This window comes from Panthera leo, chromosome B2 (assembly GCF_018350215.1).
Source record: "Panthera leo isolate Ple1 chromosome B2, P.leo_Ple1_pat1.1, whole genome shotgun sequence".
NCBI classification, from domain to species: domain Eukaryota; kingdom Metazoa; phylum Chordata; class Mammalia; order Carnivora; family Felidae; genus Panthera; species Panthera leo.
Window position 1 is genome coordinate 63012885 of NC_056683.1, and position 20044 is coordinate 63032928.

The window sequence follows — 20044 nt, forward strand, 5'->3', positions numbered from 1 at the left end:
CAGCATCTCTAGACTGATTCAGTAATGAGACTAAAAGTAGCAAAAAAAAAAAAAAAAAAAAGAATACATATGTACACCCATATCTTATACATGTACATATAGAGAGAATTTTATGGAAATGTGGGTATTTTGAGATAAAGCAATTTGTGGTATGGCATTTATAATCTCCAGACATTTAGAGGTGCCATTTCCAAAGGAAATTTGTTTCTGTTCAAATTTTATAAGCCCATAAATAAGTTAAGGGTGGGGAGTTAAAAGAACCAATACAACATGCCAGTGTGTTCCATCCACACATGTCTAAGCATGCATGTGTGCATGTGGGTGTGTGCACGTGCGCGCGCACACACACACACACAGCATTGCCAGTGAGGATGATATCATCCTGAAGAAAGAATATATCCACATTCTTTAACATAAGCATACATAAGATTTTTCCTCAAAGTCTTATTTCATGAGGAATTTCAGCATGTTCAAGGAGATTCTTTTCAATGTTTCTTCATGTCATATCACATGAAAAAACCTGAAGTAACAAATGACCCCATTTAGCATTAGATGGACAATCTGGCAGAACTTGGTCATTGATCGCACTGACGCAAAAACCTTGACTCTATAGAACCTTGGTCCTGTAGAATCTCATAAATAAATATGCAGTAGTTTTTCCATGGTCAATCTAATATTTATAATGTGTATAAAAATGCATGTTTCATCACAGTTAAAGGTAAAAGAGCTTTGTTATAACAGTGAATGGCTTGACAACGTAAAAAAATAACTCAGCAAAGAAAATTAAATCCTGAAAGTGTTATCATTCAATCTAGACCTTGATGCATCATATGTTTATCTGAAATAACAAAAGGGTATTTAAAAGTACATATTTCTAATTATAGAAGTCACCTGAGTTTTATTATAGAAAATTTGTGAAATACACAAAAGCACTAAAAAAATAAAAGTTATCCCTATGTGTACTGCTCAGGGAGGGCTGTTGGTAATAGTAATATTATGATCTATAATCCCAAAGCTCAGAAGCCTCTGAAAACCTTGGAAATGTTTCTGTAATTTTCATGAAATTCTTTTGGCAGTCAAATATGACCTGAAATCATATGGAGCTGATCTATTTATCCTACTTGATAAAAATTTCATGTTTTGCTACAGGAATATTTGTATGTTTATTAGAGGGTGCTGCCGCAGGTGCACTGGGAGTATTTCATAATATCTAATGTTAGCACTGTGTTATTTTTATTAAAAAATCAGAAAATTCAGAATTCTGAAACAAATATGACATCAAAGTTTCCAGATTAGGTATTTTGAACCTTCTAGCATTCTCATCTTTCGTGAAATGCCTGGATAATTTTTTAATAATTTAAACGTTACTCTATGTAACATTTTGTAACTTTTATTTTCCTATGTTAGCCAGTAGTTTGATGAAACATGATTTTAATAGTTGCAAAATATTTTATATTATTTTACATAGCTTATTTAACTAATATTTTGTTGTTGACACACTTGGTAAAAGAAAAAAATTAATTACAGAAGCTAACAGTTAACATTACCAGCTCTTCTTCGAATATATAAATATATCAGTATCTGAAACCCTACCCAGTATCATTAGCATTATTCTACAAACTCCGAGAAGGAGAAGGAGGGGATATTCATTCACTTTTATGCTTAAGCCATTAAAGGGTTCTAAATTTAAATTCACTGATGAGCCAAATTTCTTCTTATAATGAACTGTTCAGCTAAACTAAATATTATATCATAAAACATATTAACATATTCCATTTTTCCACTAGCTGAATGAAGCATTAGTGTAATCGTGTATTTCTTTGATGGCATTCTGCCAATCCGAAATGTGTATGGCCATGCTTAGCAGTGCCAGATTCTCAGTGATGCTATTGTTGATGGGGTGGTTCTGTGAGATCAGAAATGCTCTATGAATCACCAAACACATTAAATTAAGTTTGCTGCAGATTCCATGTCATGGCATTTTAGCTGGCCATCCTTACCCTTTGAAAGCAGGTATTTGTATCTATCATCTATATCATGTTTTTAGCCAACATAGATGTTTAATTTCAATAGTCAAAATATTTGATCAACTAAAATGCCTTGCTTCTAACTATGTAACAGATTTTATGATAGGAACTATTTCTTCTAGGGTCTTCAAGGAATTCCAGGCCTTCCAGGTGCTCCAGGCCCCACTGGACCCCCTGTAAGTATTCACTAAAGCTATTCCATTCACAGTTCCCATCCGCTGGGATGATGCAAGGTGAACTAGATTCCACATTGCCTTTTGTTCTCTGTGTGTCTATGTAGATTATCCAGCTGTTGCCTAGAAAAATAGCATCCCATGTCTCAAGTTTTCATTTAGTATTACTTAAGGCTGCTCAGGTTCATAGAGATTTGTCATCAGAATTCTATGAGAGTAGAAGCAGTCTGTAATTAAGCTAGTCTATTTGAATAGAAGTTATATGTAAAGGAGCATTCTATTTTTTATTTATAATTTTTCATCATTAACCTTTGTAAGAGATATTCAGATGTTTACACCCTTACATTCTTAAGCACCATAAACTAAGAATATACATTTTTAAAGGGAAAAAGATGGGCCAAAGATTATCAGATTCAATTTATTTTTTGCCTATTTATCCATTAAAATACCATCTACTTTAGATAACACCTTTTTTTCACTGCCCTTCAAACACAACATCGTGGTCTTTGGTTATACTGTTTTCCTAAAAACTGTTCACCTAAACTAAATATTATATAATAAAACATATTCCATTTTTCCACTAGGTGAATATCTCTTTTCCTTTCTTACTTGCTAAGCCCAACCTGTCACTAATGTGCTGTCGAGTGTAGAGTGGCCAGTTAAAATACAGGACATGCAGTCATATTTGAATTTCATGTAAATAAATAACGTTTTTAGCATAAGTTGGTCCCAAATGTTGTATTTTTATTTGCTAAATCTAGCAACCCTACTCAAGTCTCAACTTCTCCAGCAATTCATTTGAGTTCCCATGCAAATTGTATTTCCCACATGAGTAGGCATGTGATCATGTTCCTTTGTGTTGTAAAGCATGGGTTCGCCATAATTAAAATCTTATCATTTATGCCTTCACCACAGTTGTATAGAACAAACCTGGTTTTAAATTTTACATTAAAATTAAAAGTTAAGAGAAGAGCTGTGAAAAGAACCATGGTTATTTTCACTATCCATTCTCAAAGAAGAATTAAAATTAAATTATATTTTCCACTGGTAGGATGCAGATCGCATAACTTAATATGCACGTTGTTAATTCTACCGTGTCTTCAAGTATTTAAAATGTTGATCGCTACCAAAATTATAGCTCATTTAGGAAGGCATAATGTTATGTAAATTGCCATTTAAACAGCAAGGCTAAATTCTTAAATGTATCAAAAGGTTCCAATTAAGGTCATTAAATGTGGTTGGCCAAGGTGAAAAAGCGACCACAAATACAAATTTTACCCTTGCAAGGGCTTATCAGCAGGATACAGCTGCTGTATCAGCCTGAAGACATATAAGCTTATAGGACTGATTTAATTAGGATCAAATGACCTTCAAAACATATCAGTTTTAGCAACCAACTTCCAATGCCTTTTGGCCATTTAGTTGTTTTTTGTGTAACAAACTTGGTTTTGTGTTTTATAGGGCTTGTTAGGAAGAACTGGACATCCTGGCCCCATGGGAATAAAGGGTGACAAGGTACAGAGGAAATGCCTCACTTACTCTCTCAACTGGGGCTTGGGGGATGGCAAGGTGAGACCATTCACAGAGAGATCTGTAAAATCAAGCAAAGCCTGAAAGTAGGAATAATGTCAGGGAATAGTTACTCTGGTAGGGGGCTTGAAAGGACATACACACAAAAATTGGTCTGAATACAGGTTCCTAGGGAAAAAGAATGAATAGAACACTGGTGCCATATAGTAAAAGTCCAAGCTGGATTCAGGGTCCTGGCATCTGGCTATGTACGAGGATGGAGTGGGGGAAGCCTTCTGAAGAGGTGCAAGTAAGATGGTTTGTATCAGGAACTCCAGCCACAGGTACCAAGGCTTCAGACAGCTCGCCGAGAAAATCTGGAAGTTCTGTCCTTTGAGAGTCATAGGGGAAATTCACTAAGGAATTAGGACACTTGTTTTCTGGGGAGTCCAGTTGATTGGACAGATGGGTTGCTATGGTCAGAGGAGTCTCAGGCAGAAAGACCACAGGGCTTCATATGTTTACCCACTTTAGGTCTAAATCGGCTCCACACTGTAAGTCCAGACACAGCCAGCCAACAAGTGAAATAAGATTAGGTACTCAAATGAGGGGAGTAAGAATCAAGAATCCACTTAAGCTACTCAGGTGGCTTCTACCCTGAAATGACCAAAATGGGGCATAGTGGCATCACGAAGCAAAGGAATTCAAAAAAAAATTTTTGAAAGGAGCCATGTGTTTATTTTAGATAGTCTCTGCACATTTTTTTCTGATAGTCTTCCCAAGAAGCTTGCCCAACCCCACCAGCCTTTTTTCTCTGTTCTCTATGGAAATTATTCAGAGATTTGCCTTTTGAAGTTAATGGGAATTCCACACTGAGATGAGCTTTGGGGCACAATCAAGGATGAAAATACGACTTTTAATTGTGCCAGGAAAAAAGAGTCTTTTCAACAGGCACATATTTTTCCTTGTTTGTTGTGCTTTCATAGTTCATGAGAACTATGACATAATTCCCTGGAGGACACTGCTAGCAGTCACCAGCAGATGACATGTCTTAGAGAGCTAGCCACCATCAAAGCAGTTTGGGGAAAGATACAATATACTCGTTGTCACTCATTCTCAGGCAGATACATTGCAATAAAAACTTTACAGTTTATTTTCATTGATAAAGATACAAATAGTTTTTATGACACTTTTTTTTGTTACTGGAAGAAAGTGGGGAGATTGGAATGAAATCCTTCATCAAAGTCATGGATATGAACTGAAATCCCTCAAAATTTGGGGGCATTATAGGCAGGAATTTTACTGTCTCTGGATTCTTTTTTAATTAACCGTTTCTTGCCATTCCCATGACATTAAGGGACTTAAAGATTTTATGAGGCTATTATTCTAAAAGAAAAGCACAGTTACAGGAAAACCTGGTTAAAGGCATCAAAGGGACCATAATATCTTTGCTTAATATGGATCCGTAAGCATTGTATGTTTTATAAAAACAAAAGTGAAATCCATTTTTCAGGTTTCAGCTTGAATTCATTTTTCACAATTCCATTTTTAGTCTTCTTCTCCTGTAAGCAGAATGTCTGAGGCTGTTTAAACTTTAAAGAACATTTTCCTTAAACAATGTTGTACCACAGTCACTTCTGTTCAACGGGATGTGCCTGACTTGGTTGTAAAGTCTAATATTGCCTTAGGGAGTGAAAGAAGTTTCTCCTCCCACAAGACACAACACAGGGTGTGATTTTCTACTTTAGTCAGATTATATGGATGGTCCTCTGGTTCCCCAAAGATGAAGGTGGTAGAGATGAGGCTGAAACTGAGGGGCTGACCCTGGAAGGCATATCCCCAAGCCTGTCCCTGCTTGGAAGTGTGCTACTCTGCACCCCGACAAGGACAGAATTTCCCCAGCTACACTTAAAGTCTAGGGCAGGATCACCCAGGCAGCCTAGCTCCATCTAAAAATAAGCTTGATCCCTGGGGCTCACACCCTGGCAATCCGAACGGGTGTGGGAAAAGGCATTCACCTTTCCTGTGGTCTGGGAATGTATTTTCCCAGGTGAAAGAAAAGGCCAAGCTGAATAAGACTTTGCAAGGCTGAAACAAAATCATATTGATTTTAGAATACAGCTCTCTGAGCAAGCACAATCTGGTTCATAAGCTTGGTGTAGAAATGTGTAAACCATTGATTTTTGGTCTCTATATCCCTTGCAGGGCAGTGAGGGACCCCCTGGGAGACCCGGACCACCTGGACCGCCTGTGAGTTACTTCAGGTTTAAAACTTAAATTCATATATGTTAATAACTCAGAGATCAGACTACATTTAGATATTCTCAGGGACAAAAGTTGTCTGATACATATGTGTGTGTGTGTGTGTATATACATATATATCAACTTTTATATATGTATGTGTGTGTATATATAATATATATATACATATAAGTATATGTGTGTGTGTATATATATGTGTATATATATGTGTGTATACACACACACACACACACACACACACACACACATAGATATATAAATGATAGCCAATGAAGCTTTGGGGAGACCTGATTTTTCCCCTTTAGTGCAGCCCTAATTTGCAGTGCTCAGATTTGCATACTACGGGCATCCCTACTCTGGACTCTGGAGACCTGAGTGTGTGCCCTGACTCTCCACTTCCTACCTGAGAGACCCTGGGAGAGTCATTTAACCTCAATGAGCCTCATACATAGAAAAAAAGGGCTTTAAAAAGAGCTCCCTTCTGGCTATGTAAGTTGGTACAGAATTTGGTGTTATGCTATATCTGTTCATTATCATCCACGATATCTGAGATGCAGAGAAATTCTATTTATATAGCACATAGCAAATAAAATGTACAAGAGCCATCAATGTTTTTGTGCCTGCGATTGAGACAGATGTGCACTTTGTCAAGGAGACTGTGGAGAGGAGAGGTACCACTCTCCGTGGCAAGTCTGCCCTCATGTGGGGCCACGCTTAAATCACAGCAGAGCTTTGGTCCAGGCCAAATGTTCTTTTCCACCCTACCTCACAGGAATATTTTAAGAAACCAAACTCACCTAAGAAGGGACAGGATTCATCTTTCTGAAGGCAAGAAAGATATGTTATTAGGCTGCATGCAGTCACACACTTTATGCACGTAAATAAGATTTGCACTCTGTTTTCTTAACTCTGTTCTTCATTTTGTTTACTTGCCTTTTCCCTTGACAAAGAAGCAAGGTACAAAGCATTTGGGGCTCAAATCCTACAATTCACTCCCTCTCCTGTGGACATAACAATCAAAATTAGCATGAGTTCACAAAAGGGACCTATATTTTACATGGGGTTAGGAAATCTTCCCCTGAATTCTTCAAAACTATTCACTGTTCAAGATAAGTTACATATTGTCTCTTATGAGAAACCTTCTCTGGAAATCTCAGACAAAAATATCTTTCATCTGACAAGGACTCAGCACACTAAAATACAGTAGACATTCAACAATTGTCAAATGAGTGAGTGAAATAATAAAGGAATAAATGAATGGAACATTTTTCCTTCCATCACTAGTGTGTTGAAGATGTATGCAAATCCCATTCACTGAACACCATTGGCCACCATCACCCAAAAACAATGAAATGATGGCTTCTTCAGTTTTGTAACTGAAATGTGGAAATCACAAAAGGGAAAAATGCAGGTTGTTGATTCTTTGGGAAATTTTTAAAAGAAGGATAAAAGGCCCCAGTTAAAATTTTATATGCAAATTTTGCCTGAATGCCAAAATGTATGACTTTTTAAAATTTATTTATTATTTGAAAGAGGGAGAGAGAGAATCCCAAGCAGGCTCCGAGCTGTGAGTGTGGAGCCCAACTCCGGGCTCGATCTCATGACTGTGAGATCATGACCTGAGCCAAAACCAAGAGTCGGATGCTCAACCGACTGAGCCACCTAGGCGCCCCCAAACTGTATGATTTTTTAGATTCTCAATTTAGTTCTCTTTCTGTTAGTTACCAGGGGGCTTTCTATGCACAGGTCAGATTTACTAGGAAGTTCTTATTCCCTTTTGTTCTACAGAATATATTTTTGTAGAAACATCCACAAAGGGTTGTGAGTAACATCATTTCCCCCATTTACTTTAATTTTCTACTTAGTATGAAGAGACCATAGCAAACATTACTTTTCAGTAGCCAAATTGCTCCCTGTTGACATCTTCATCAGCACTACCGTGTTATAGCCTGCAGGTCACCGGGCTGTAAACAGTGAGCATAAATTGGCAATTCAGAAACTGAATTTTAATGAGCAAATAGTATTTTCCTCTGAATGCATTAGCGTCTTATCTGTCAGACCCGAACATTAATCACACCCTCACTGAAAGTCTCTCTGCGCTCCAGGTACAGCTCACATTCCTTTCCATTCCCCACACACCGCCCCCCACCACACACACACATTTTCTTTTGAAAAGCCAACAATAGAAACTTGGTTTTATTATACTTGTAGCATTAAACTCCCTTTCTAAAGTAAAATCAGAGAAATATCTTTTGGTAAAAAGATAAAAGATAGACTATTAAGTTAAAAAAGAATAATTCTTTATCTCATCGCTTTCCTAAGGGTGTACCATTCAATGAAGGAAATGGAATGAGCAGTTTATATAAAATCCAGGTATTTACTTTTGTAATTATGTAAAATTATTTTCCAGTGATGAGTTGCTGTAAATTGTTCTCACCGTGTTCTTTCCTTTTTGAAGGGAGGTGTGAATGTTCCCAGTTTTCCAGGCCCCCCTGGCCCCCCTGTGAGTACAGCTGTTCATTACCAAGTATACTTTAGCTGAACAACCACAATAAGTAAACGAACAACTCCTAAGTTCACTGAAAAAAATACATGTTACAAATATAACCAAAATCTTATGCAGTAGGAAATAAATGATAACCAATTATAATAAATAGAGCAAACATACACAGCCTAAATCACGAAAAACAGCATTCTGCATGGTGGTGTCACTTTCTGGATTGTACATCTAAGGACAAAATCAGTGTCCAAGCAGTCACGCTCGTGGGGGTTCCATCAGGTTGTGTTTCTTCATCTTATTCTTCAAATCCAAACCGTAGCAAAATAAAACCTGCAGATATTTCCTGTGTATAAAACAAATTGTATTAAAATGCTCTACATTCTATAATTTTGCTTTTCCATCATTATTTTCAAAGTGACTTCCCATGTTTTTCTTGTAGGGCCCAAAAGGAGACCCTGGTCCAGTGGTATGTATGTTCCCATGCTTTGTGTCATTTAGAAAATAAGTCTTTATTAAAGTTTGAACAAAGAGCATCCGAAAAAGATGGCCTGTCTTCTCAGATGTTCATCAGTTAACATGTTGGAAGCAGGAGGCAGGAAACCAAGGAAATACCAGCAATGTGTTCATTTTTAAGATGCTTTGGTCTTGATGCCACTGCCTTTGGCATTTGTCTCTTTTATTAGGATACTTTCAGAATCGCCCTGTGATGGAGGAAGGCACGAATGCAGTTCCTAATAAATGGAGCACTTTTTTCTGCTAGCATTATTTTGATGGTTAACTCAGTGTTAGGTAGATTGTGGAAGAGAAATACTTACTGGAAAGGAATTCCTTAATATGTACCCAGCCTCTCCCTACCCCTCCCCCCAAAAAGAAAGGGACTGTGTGTTTGCTTTGAATGTCTTAGGCAGTTATTCTGTAGGAAATGTGGTATGCTGTCATAAACCTGCTTATTAGGTGTATCAGGAGGTTAACACTCAGCATGGGAAGAAGAGATCATGTCCCCAGCTACCCAGAGGGTAACAGTTGTTCTCAAGCATCCTTCTCAGCCATGGAGCATCATTCTGAAGGTTCTGCCAAATTTATTAGATTACCTTTATTCCTTGGTAGTTTTTCCTGTCATGTTCTTCTCAAACATATGTCCTTGAATATGTTCTCTCATATTGCACTTGTGTTAACATTTTAACCTTGATTTATACAGTATGCCTGAAAGTCAGATATGCCTGAAACTGAAATAAAGTTTTCAAATTATTTTCCATTGTCATGTGAAAAAAATTAAGTCCCTTTCATTACAATACAGTTTAGTAAAACTAGATGAGTAAATTTTAAAGACCACAAGAAGCATACAAGGTAATCTTTGCATATCTAAATATATTTTCAAAGGACATGCATTAAAGCATATATATTTTGTTATTGGCCAATATATATTAAGAGCCAGTTTTATCTCTGAAAGCATAATTTCAATTTAGATAGTACCAGTTTCTGAACCCCAATAATGTAATTTAGAAGTTTCCTTTGTTTTCTTTTTCATGTAGCCCCCCTTTTATCTGTTAACAATTTTTATGCTTTCACCAATCATATCCTCCACTCTAACTTCAAATTTCTTTTATCTTGTTGATAAAAGTTTCTCGCTGGTCTTTCCCTCTCATACTGACTCACAGCCCCTCTGAATCATGTAGAAGCACCTAGACTTCACACTGACTTTTCTGGAATATTCTTTCAAGTTTTTCATTAATAATTGCATATCAAGGTCATAACATATTTTTAAAAGTATTATAATAAAGAATAAGTTATAATTCACTTGGATTGGAAAACAGGTAGCAACAAAAATATACACAGATTTGAGCAGACTTTGAAGGAATTAAGCTTCAAATTTCTTAGCTACAACAAAAGATAAAGGATAAAAACTGACTGAAGGATGTTCCTTGCTTTTAGAGATGTGATTTAAGTGGGTGAAGCAAAAAACAGAAATCTGGAATATAATGAAATAAACACTGTGTAAACCCTCAGGTTTATCTTACATATACCGTTGAAATGATTCTTTGGGCCCTCTGTCACCACCACCGTGCACCTCCCTTCATTTCACACCAGTTGTCCCCTACAGAAAAATAATACTTTCTTACCATAAAAATAAGCCAGGAATGGTAGAATTATAGGTCAGAGTAGAAAATGAAAAAGTCAATTGGCAGTTGGGGGCGGGGGGAGAGATTTACTCTTCAGCATCCTTCGTTTGCCATGACGGTAGATGTACACCACTGTTTCTAATCTTCTCAGTAAACCTTTATAGAAAAAAATTACCCTTAATTGAATTTATCTTCTGAGGTTCCCCGTTTAATTCCTTTGGTATTTAATTTATAAGCAGCTTCAATTAAATATTTAATTATTAACTACTTTCAAATAAATATTGATTGATTGGGTGACCACCTTCCTCTGTCCTAAGGACTGTTGAGAATGTAAACAAAGAGAATCAAAGAGCTCATTTCCTTTGTCAATAACCCAGGACCTCTTTTACAGAGCTTTATGCAGAATAGAATCTGAACATCTTTTTTTTTTCGTCTGATTGACAGGTTACATATTAGTGGACCTTTAAAAAGATTTCTAAGGCATGAGAAGTATCAAGTCATCTGCCTATTCATTAAGTATTCTGTAATAAGGACAGTATCATAAATAATAATGGAAGTTGGAGCCTTTGTCATATTTTGAAGCAGAGTAGAATTATGCATGCAAAAATATACTTACAGAGAATGAAAGCTCCTTTTCTATGTGATTATGTTGAAAGCATCCAGTGTCCTAAGAAAATATTTGCAGTTAACATTAATTCATTAACAAGGATGTATCAAACAACTACCTACTTTATCTCTCTTAATTTAAAAGCCTTAATGTTTATTTGCTCAAAGTTAGCAGTGTCCTTCACCTAACTTCTTTTTTTTTTTTCAATACATGAAACTTATTGTCAAATTGGTTTCCATACAACACCCAGTGCTCATCCCAAAAGTAACTTTTCTAAATATATTCCTTGAGAACCTGCAGTCTCCAGTTGACCTGGGACCATCCACTAGAATATATAAAAGATTTGTTTTAATGGAAATGCTTACCTATCTTCTCCCAGTGACCCATGAGCTTGAGCTATAACTTTTAGAATCACCGGAGATGCTGCTTCTGGGCCATCCTCTGAAACATTCACAATTCATGTCCTGCTGTGGAGAATACTGAAGGATGGTCAACTTTACTATCAGACCTTCATCTTCCTCTGCTCTTAAGGAGTTTAGCCATATTCTCTGGTCATCTAGCATCCCTGGGTACCTCACAAATAGGCAAACTTCATTAAAGCCTGGCCTTTCCTTTAATTCTTATTGAAATTGGCATTATCACTGACTAGAGGGATTCGTTCTAATTAGATTCTTAATCAGAATAAAAATAATTAATCAGAAATTATATTCATACTTCTCCAGAGACTAGCTTAATCCTCAAACTGTTGACAAACACCAAATGCAAGAATGCAGATGTTTGAAAATAGAGCATACAGATTACTTGCTAAATTGCTAATCCGTGTTTGAGGGGATACTTTTTTGGCAAACAAAAAAATCTTTGTGTTTGAAACCAATGCTTAAAAATCTTTATTGGTCATTGTTTCTGAATTTCCTATGTTCATATTTAACAGGGAGAACCTGGTGCAATGGGGTTGCCAGGACTAGAAGGATTTCCAGGTATAAAGGTAAGTACAGGGGTTAAAAATGTCACAGATTCAGCATTCAAAAATGTTTATTGAGCACCTCCTGTTGGACCAGGAACTGTTTTAGGTTTAGATACCTAAGAATACAAAACAGACAAAAATCTCTGCCTTCGAGGAACTTACTTTTTAGGAAGGGGATACAGAAACTAAAATAAACATAAATAAATAATTAATGTTGGTAAGTACTGTGGAAAGAAGGAGAAAGTAGAACCGGTTAAGGGGGCTCAGGTGTGCTAAAGGAGAGGGGTCTATAAATAGGAGTCTGAGAAAGCAAGATCTGAGCAAAGACTTGAAAGCATGAGGGAGAGATAGCCAAGTCCCCTCAACCCTGAAAGAAGAATCCAGTGTATAGCATGGTGATGATAGGTAGTAATACTTTACCATCTACTTGAAATTTGCTAAGTGTTCTTACCACTACGTGAGGTGATAGAGATGTTAACTAGCTTAATTTTGGTGAATATTTTACAGTGTATGAATATATCAAATCATTAAGCTGCATACCATAAATGTATACAATTTTGTGAAACAGTAAATAGCAGGTCTAAATGCCCTGAGACGTGAGCATTGCTGCTACACCAAAGGAGACCAGGGGAATGAGGGAAAGAGAGAGTGGTAGATGAGGTCAGAGAGGTAGGGGTAGAAGTAAGGTGTAGCCCAGCCATGTGGTCACACAAGGCAATACTACTCAAAATGTAGCCAGAGACGACCAGTGCCAGTCTGCAAATTCTGTTATAGATCCTGTGGCAAGGTAAGTATAGATTGAGAATAAGTATTTAAAAACTTGTCTAGCAATTTAACTTTGCTGTGATATTCAAACATGTTATCAGTAAACTCACCTTGGTTCAAGATGTATTAGAACATAGAGGCACCTGGGTGGCTCAGTCAGTTCAGGGTGATAGGCCTGCAGGTGGAAAGCGAGAGTGGAAGCAAGCAAGCCTATTAGAAGACTATTCCCATAGTACAGGTTGGCTCAGATCAAAGTAGAAATGGTGGAGATAGTGAAGAGTGGCTAGAATCTGGATATACTGGGAAGGTAGAACCAAATAAGAGGAGTCAAGGACGACTCCCAAGTTTTTTGACCTGAGAAACTGGCATGATGGGGAAGTCATCACCTGAAATGAGGAATAGGCAGAGGCTGTGTAGACAGGGTGAGGATGATCAGTATAATTTTGGACATGAGGTCAAATTTGGCAGTATCTACTAGAGAGAAAAATAGAAGTAGTGAGTAGGCAACACAATATGAAGGCATGGAGTTTGAAAAAGGAGTCAGTGGAGCATGCTGGGATATCTATATGCTTGGAACAACCAAGTTTAAAACCAGAAGACTTGATAAGATCACCAGGGGAATGACAGTAGATTTCATAAAAGAGGAAAGGACCAAGGATGAGCCCTGAGGCCTCCAACATAAAGGGATCAGGAAGAAAAGGAAGAATGACCAAGGGAAACTGAGATGAAATGACCAGGAGGTAGGAGGAAAACTAGGTGTCCTGAAAGCCAAGCGAAGATAATGTATCAAGGTAAAGGGAGTGATCACTTGTCTCAAACACTGCAAATAGGTCAAGTATGATGGGGATGGGGTCAAGTAGGATGGCCAAGTATTAACCATTGGATTTATCAATATAGAGGTTTAGCAATAATAATTATTACTTCATTATTTTGGTAGGAGCAACTGTTGGATGTGAATAGATTTAAGAGAGAATAAGAAAAAAGAATTAGAGAAAGCAAATACAGTATAAACAATGATCAAGGAGTTTTGCTGTAAAGGAAAGCAAAGAAATGGGCTGGGGGCTGCTGGGGGAAGTAGGGTAAGGTTTTATAAAATGGATTTTAGGAATGGACCATAGAAATATCATAATAGTCATATGCTAAAGGAATAATCCAGTAGAAAGGGTCAGGGGAGTGATGATATAGGAGGAGAGGGGAGAATTTCTGGAATGACATTCTCAAATAGCTAAAATAAAATGGGAACTAATATATAAATAGAAGGTTTGGCTTCAGAGAGGAAATGAATAGTTGATCTATGGTAACAGGTGGAAAAAAGAGTATAGGGATATAGATGCTGATACGTTGCAAGAAGAATTGGTTGGGGTCTGTAGAGTTCTTTTCAGATTGATTAAATTTTCTAAGAGATGGAGGAAAAAGTTCATCATCTAAGAGTGAATTTGAGTGAGAAGAGGTTGGAGATTTAAGGAGAGGGTCTTCTAAGAGAAAAGGAGAGTCCAGGGACCATAGAGTATGATGAGTCGGCAGCCCTAGGCCCTCCACCCTCCCGACTGAGGTTCATGGTCATAAACTGAAGAGAGACTAGTCAGGGAGATCTCGTCCAGCATGTACACTAGGGTAAAGACATAGATTTAAACAAGTTTCCGGTTTTGACAGGTGAGTACTAGAAGCAAGAATGGGGTAAGAGAGTCAGTCATGTACAAAGGGAGTGATTATAGCAAGTGACCATAGAATTTAAACTAAATAAATAAGAGAGAGAGGCCATCTAGTGAGTTGATGGATAATGAAAAATCTGTTCAATGGATTCGCAGTCTTGGTGGCATCAAAAGTTTGGGAGTCCAAGGTACTCAAGAGAGTAGTTAAAACTATGGTGGTCCAATATCATAATTTATGAAATTGACATTATGGAGGGGTTACAGTTATTCTTACTGACAAAGTCTCAAATACAACAATGGAAATAAGAGGCAAGATGGTTAGAGGAGTGGTTCAAAGAACTGCTAGACCTCACTGTTGGGAGAACCATATTATCCAAGAGAAGGCCCCTTAATGTTAACCTTTTCAGATATACAAAAGTTTCCATTGAATGAAAAGTTCCAATTTATTCATTTCATGGGTAAAAATCCCATTGCTTAAAAGGAGAAGAGTGAATCTGACAAGAATTACCTGTTCATACTGTTTACCTACTATTCTATTAGTTCTTTTTCTATTTGACTATAGCTATGCTTTATATATTAAAGATATTACTTCTATCTCTTATGTTAGGGTTTATATCCTAGTCAATCTGGCCTTTCATTTTCATGTTTAATCTCATTGTATACGTAAATATAACTTTTATGTAGTCAAATAGCAAATGATTTTCCTTTGTGGTTTCTTGTTTTGCTTGTATGCATTGAGTTCCTTTTATTTTTATTCTCAACCAAAATCAGGTAGTCACTTAGCATTTTCTTCTAGTTTTCTTGTACTTCATATTATTTTATTATTTACTTAATCTATATGGGATTTATATGGAGTATAACAAAAGGAGAGGAATTAAACTTTTTTCAAGGAAACTATTCAATTATTAGCACTATTTGTTGAATAATACATCTCCTTTACTAAAATCCTATTATGGATGTTGGTCTATTTCTGAGGTTATGTAACATTTTTATATCGCATTGATATACTGCTTAATCTTATGCCAATATTCCATTATTTTAATTGTTAAAGCTTTATTATATGTTTAAATATTGGTATTGCTAATCTCCTTATTGTTCTTCTTTTAATTTTTTTCTTTTTTCTTCTCATTTATTCATTATCCCAAGTGAACTTTAATATCATCTGATCTAGCTGCAATTTCATAAGAATTGCATTAAATTTATAAATTAGTTTGGGTAGCAATGACACCTTTACAACATTGTCTTGCCCTCCAAGAACAAAACATATCTCTCCATTTAATCAAGTCTTCTTTTATGTCCCCGAGTGAAGTTATGAAGTTTTTTAATGTAGGTTCTGCTCAACAAAAATTGCCATTTTATTATCCCATATATAATCATTAGTACTTTTAGCATCGTCAGCTTTATCTGAAATACCACATTGCCTTTGGAAAAAGAGCTGAGTCACTCCACTGTTCAGAGCAATTCAGGAGATCTTCTAATGGCCTAATGAGAGAACTACAAAATTTCTTGTTCTAAATATTTTTATTCTAACCCTACATCCAATAAGGCAGGTATGGGGAAAACTTTTTAGAAGACATTCAATGTGCTCTCTGTTTTAAATATTGATAATGGATTACTTTTGAATATGTGGAATAAAAATACTGTCTTGACTAATTTTAGCTGTATGTGTGGAGTCCTATTAAAAATAAGTAATAGAAATAACCTAAATGCTTATTTTCATTAAGATTCTTATTTGCTTTAGTTTTATGGAGGGGAACAAGTTTTAACAAATTCAGTTAGCTGCTCATTTTATTTTCCCATCTGATGATATTGATAATGCTTATCAATACCAAAAAAAAGCTTTACCAAATCCAAATGATTATTTGAGCACTAATTTTATAGGTAAAGATTCTATCGATATCATTATAAGTAGCAATTTTTTTTAATCCCAACAGGGAGATCGGGGCCCAGCAGGTCCCCCAGGAATAGCCGGAATATCGGTGAGTCCAGAGTATCTCATGTTATTTTCACAGGGAAGAAGTTCCATCTCCACAGCAAATCTATGGCTAGGGAGCCAAACGGCTGAGGAGCACATGGTACCTCCTACCTAATCTCCTACTGATCTCCTACCTAATCATGATATCTCCTGCCTAATCTCCATTAGGTTCTGGAAACATCCAGTTAAAAAAATAAAACCCCATTCATCCCTGTCCATCCTCAAGAATGCTCCTTTCTTTTTTACATTTTTCTTATTTTTTATCTTTTTCTTTTTCCTTCCCAACTCATGTAAACGGTGGGGAAGGCAATGCCCAGTTACTGGTGCCAATATGTTAGTACACAAAACCAAATTTGGGGAACTTGTTTTGTTTCTGTGTTCTTGTCTCATTTAAGGTTTCTTGGCCCTGAAAAGGCAAAGTTCTTGTGCTCAGGCATGTACTTCAAGTTCTTGGTATTAAGCTACAATCTGCTTGAGTTTTCCCTGGGTCTGGTGTTATTAACAGATCTTTACTGCTGCTAATGTTTCCTCGTAAACTAGCCCTTCCAGCCTCTCAATCATTTTTGTTGCTCTCTGGTGTCAAATGTTTTAATCTCATCAAGGTCTTTTCAAATGAATAGGAAGTACTCCAGGAAAGGTTGAAAGCATTTCTCTGAGCCCTAGGGATCGCTCTGATCTTCATTCATGATGCTCTAATTAAAATTTTGTGGCCATGCTTTATGAATAAGAGCCCACTTACCGTTGCTCAGTGCCCCTGCAGGGTAGGCCCAGGGAAGGAAAGTCAATGGAAACTATGTACTTGAGTCATAAGAACACAGAAAAGAAAGGGCCTTACCATCCCCACTTACAACCACTCATAGACACCTACTAAGAACAAACACCACCCAGAACATCCATCACTACCCGCTGGCGCTCACCACCACCCACCACCTCTGTCCTTTAAAAGGCCAGTGGCCACTCTGTTTTACTCTATTTAGTGGTTAAGTCTAATAACAAAAACTTAAAACCCATTCATACTCTGCAGAAAATCATCCTTTATAGAGGAGGAATCCCCTTATTTAGCTATTCTAGATCAAAGTAAATATTCGTTAGTATGATTGAAAAGTAACATGAAAATATTTTCTTTAGCAAGTATGTCAGGATTTTTTATACAAGAAAGTATTGTTCCTAAAAGTAGATTCACACTTAATCCCATTCCTTCTCCTGTCCCCTGATCATGACTATTCCTAGCAACATATTTGGAATTCTGTTTCCAGAATTGCCCTGAGCCCCCTACAACCTGCCCCGCTTATATTCATACCCTGTTTTTGTTTACACGTGGTATCATGAAGCTTAGTTCCCACTACATTCACCCAGGTATGACTAAAAGTTACTTCTGGCTATGACCCTAAATTACATATGTATATAAGGGAAAAAATATTGGCAACCAATGAAAGTATTGAAAAAGTGAGTGACAGGCTCAAAAGGCAATCCAAATGAAGACCTCCAAAGATATTTTTGAAGGATACAGCATGATTGAAATAAGGGGCTTGGATGTCTAAAGATCCTATACATTTACTTAGAATGCAGTTTTCTTATCTCATAATTAAGAGGATTAACTGACAATTACAGAAATAAAGAAGCCATAGAGATTTACTCATTGCATGTATACAACTGTATAATTAAAAATGCAACTTAATTTTTTTTATAGTGGATCTTACTATGATTCAAGAAATAAAATAGTCAAAAGATTCTGGAGATAGTGGTGATGGTTACACAACAGTATGGATGTACTGAATTGTACACTTAAAAGTGATTAAGCTGGTAAATTTTATGTTATGTACATTTTACTACAACAAAACAGATTTAAGGGGATTATTCATGTTGCAGCAGAGATGAAACCTGCCTACTCAGACTCATTATGATCACTCTGCTGAGTACCAAGGAGACCCAATCCTGCTCTTCCTAAGAAGAGATCAGTCTATCCCTTTCTAGTATATTCAAGTTCATCCAGAGATTTCTCCTGGGCTTCTTTTTCCTGCTTCTTCCCAGGATGACATGTGGGTGTAGAGTAGGAAGTGTCTGTCAGTGCCGACAGTGGGGGAAAGCCTCCACACAGCGTGCTCTCCCCCAGGTCCTCTGAGCTCCACCTGACCTTTGGGGTTGCTGCTGCCTGCTATCAAGTTCCTAATCCCTTTGTGTCAGATCTCAAGGCCCAAGCACTCTACCCCTTGTGTTCTATGCCAAGACCATGCTGGACATTAGCCTTCTCAAGCTGTAGCACATCCCCAATTCCCGCCCATGGGAGCTTCAGGAGTTCCCCAGAGCCTATGGAACCAGGGATGCTCTGTCAGGCCTTGTGTCTGCCTAGCTTCTACCACTCAGCCATATCTGTGCCTGTGAGGGGGGCTCCTCCCAGAGTTCTAAACAGCAAGAGGGGAAAAGGGCCCTCCCTCTTTCAGATTCTCTACTGGGGAACCTACTAGTGTTTCTGCAGCCTCAGCCACATACCTACATCCCTTCGTTATTTATTTTTCTATCCATGTTAGGTCTAAGGGATAGGAGGTGGTTCCCTCTCAAAGCCAACATCTTTAAGTTTGGTCTGGGCACTTGGGTACTTCTCACTTCTAGTCTCTGCTGGACCATCTTCTTCCCTTTTTCCTCCCAGTGGTCTCCCTACCTAATGTTTCTCAATCGTTAGTCCTCAAAGCCATGTGTGTTAGAACAAATCAGTCTTGTCCTTTCCCTTTCAACCAAACATGGCTTTTCAAGCTGAACATGTGGTTTTTTTCAGGCTAGCCTACTATGAACTTAAAAATCCTCTTATAAAATGCAAAATCTAGGAAAGATTTCTTTGACTCTCTGTGCCCTCCCAATCACCAAAGAAGAGCTGCTAGTCAATTAGGCACAAGATGGATTTTCACTAATGATGATACACTGGTTTAGTATTTTCAAAGATATTATCCTCCCCTCCTACCCCTCTGCCATCCACACATAGGTACATTAGAGAACTGCATTCTAGTCTGTACCTTGGAGCCTCCAGAGTCAAGTATATGTCCCCACAGACTCTGTCCCATTAGGAATGCCATTGTAGTATAAAGAGCCACAGCCCTGGCTGCACATTAAATTCACAGGTGGGGGGGGGGGGTGGCGAGCAGGGGGAGTACATGGCATCATGCAGTAATTTGGCTCCTAATGTTTCTCCTTGATTTGATTTCCCAGGGAAAACCTGGAGCTCCAGGGCCTCCCGGAGTTCCAGGGGAACCGGTGAGTTGCGAGCCACTTACTTAACTTACTTCATGTGGTTTTACAGTTTTTCTGAGCAATTAACATTTGTCTGTGACATGTCTATAGGGTGACAGAGGACCTGTTGGAGATATAGGTTTCCCTGGACCAGAAGGACCCTCAGGAAGGCCAGTAAGTACTTTTTACTATTTAAATTTTGCCATTTTGAGAACTATTCTAAGCACTGCCTCTTCGCCTATCTCCTCAGAAAATCTGACATTTGTAG

The 20044-nt window shown here is 37.5% G+C and overlaps 1 protein-coding gene and 1 long non-coding RNA gene across 6 annotated transcripts in view; one reads left to right on the forward strand and one right to left on the reverse strand.

The window, feature by feature from the left end:
* Positions 1–20044, forward strand: part of COL19A1 (collagen type XIX alpha 1 chain) — a 380294-nt gene that overhangs the window by 291020 nt on the left and 69230 nt on the right. For all 3 annotated transcript variants that reach the window (XM_042939135.1, XM_042939134.1, XM_042939133.1), the window contains 10 exons: positions 2150–2203; positions 3662–3715; positions 5915–5959; positions 8294–8344; positions 8430–8474; positions 8911–8937; positions 12130–12183; positions 16514–16558; positions 19756–19800; positions 19888–19950. In XM_042939135.1, the coding sequence (XP_042795069.1) occupies positions 2150–2203; positions 3662–3715; positions 5915–5959; positions 8294–8344; positions 8430–8474; positions 8911–8937; positions 12130–12183; positions 16514–16558; positions 19756–19800; positions 19888–19950 (483 nt within the window). The remainder of the gene's footprint in view (positions 1–2149; positions 2204–3661; positions 3716–5914; positions 5960–8293; positions 8345–8429; positions 8475–8910; positions 8938–12129; positions 12184–16513; positions 16559–19755; positions 19801–19887; positions 19951–20044) is intronic.
* LOC122220069 overlaps positions 7816–20044 on the reverse strand; it is a 30014-nt gene continuing 17785 nt past the window's right edge. For 2 of the 3 annotated variants that reach the window (XR_006202663.1, XR_006202661.1), the window contains 7 exons: positions 13038–13102; positions 11564–11677; positions 11208–11258; positions 10592–10747; positions 9563–9697; positions 8640–8814; positions 7816–7935 (listed from right to left, as the gene is read on the reverse strand). This is a non-coding gene — a long non-coding RNA (uncharacterized LOC122220069). The remainder of the gene's footprint in view (positions 7936–8639; positions 8815–9562; positions 9698–10591; positions 10748–11207; positions 11259–11563; positions 11678–13037; positions 13103–20044) is intronic. The other variant, XR_006202662.1, reaches the window with a different exon arrangement.